At 32.7% G+C, this 477-nt stretch overlaps 1 protein-coding gene across 1 annotated transcript in view; it reads left to right on the top strand.

Annotated features, from left to right (window-relative positions):
- The window catches only part of LOC119588734 (lethal(2) giant larvae protein homolog 1-like), a gene marked incomplete in the record, with an annotated part of 77,754 nt that overhangs the window by 66,253 nt on the left and 11,024 nt on the right, over positions 1–477 (top strand). Inside the window, 1 exon segment of the mRNA XM_037937374.1 lies at positions 392–477. Within this exon segment, the coding sequence (XP_037793302.1) occupies positions 392–477 (86 nt within the window).

Here is a 477-nt window from a genome sequence, read left to right as displayed (position 1 = left end):
GAATTAGTGTGGATATCATTTCTGCTTAATTAATAAGGATTTCATTTAATTTTATATGGAGTTCACAGATCAAGAAAAACTGAATCACTTGAATGGATTTGTACAGAATAGTTGTATTATCCATGGATTTGGAAAATGGAAAATTGTTATGTGTTCCTTTCTTGTTTACTTTTATTTATTTGTTTATTTTCAGCATGTTTGGAATTATAAAAAAAATGGTAACAGACAGCCCAGTAGTGTAAATTGGTTTATTTTGCAAAGTATTGGCTTTGTAAAATACAAAAATGGAGGTAATAATAATAAAAAAAAAAGTAATCAGGGTGGCTTGTTTAGTTTGTAAAAATTTGGCTTTTCTGTCTGGGATGAAATTAGATTCCTATTTTTGTTACAGCCAGCAAGTGAAGGCCCTGCTGGAGAGGATGGAGCTGGCTCTGCAGCCCCAGAGACTCAAGGGGAATCAGCAGCTACTAATGAAAA

Source organism: Penaeus monodon, chromosome 24 (assembly GCF_015228065.2).
Source record: "Penaeus monodon isolate SGIC_2016 chromosome 24, NSTDA_Pmon_1, whole genome shotgun sequence".
NCBI lineage: Eukaryota > Metazoa > Arthropoda > Malacostraca > Decapoda > Penaeidae > Penaeus > Penaeus monodon.
The sequence above is the reverse complement of the archived record's forward strand: the minus strand, read 5'-3'. Positions and strand labels throughout refer to the sequence as shown.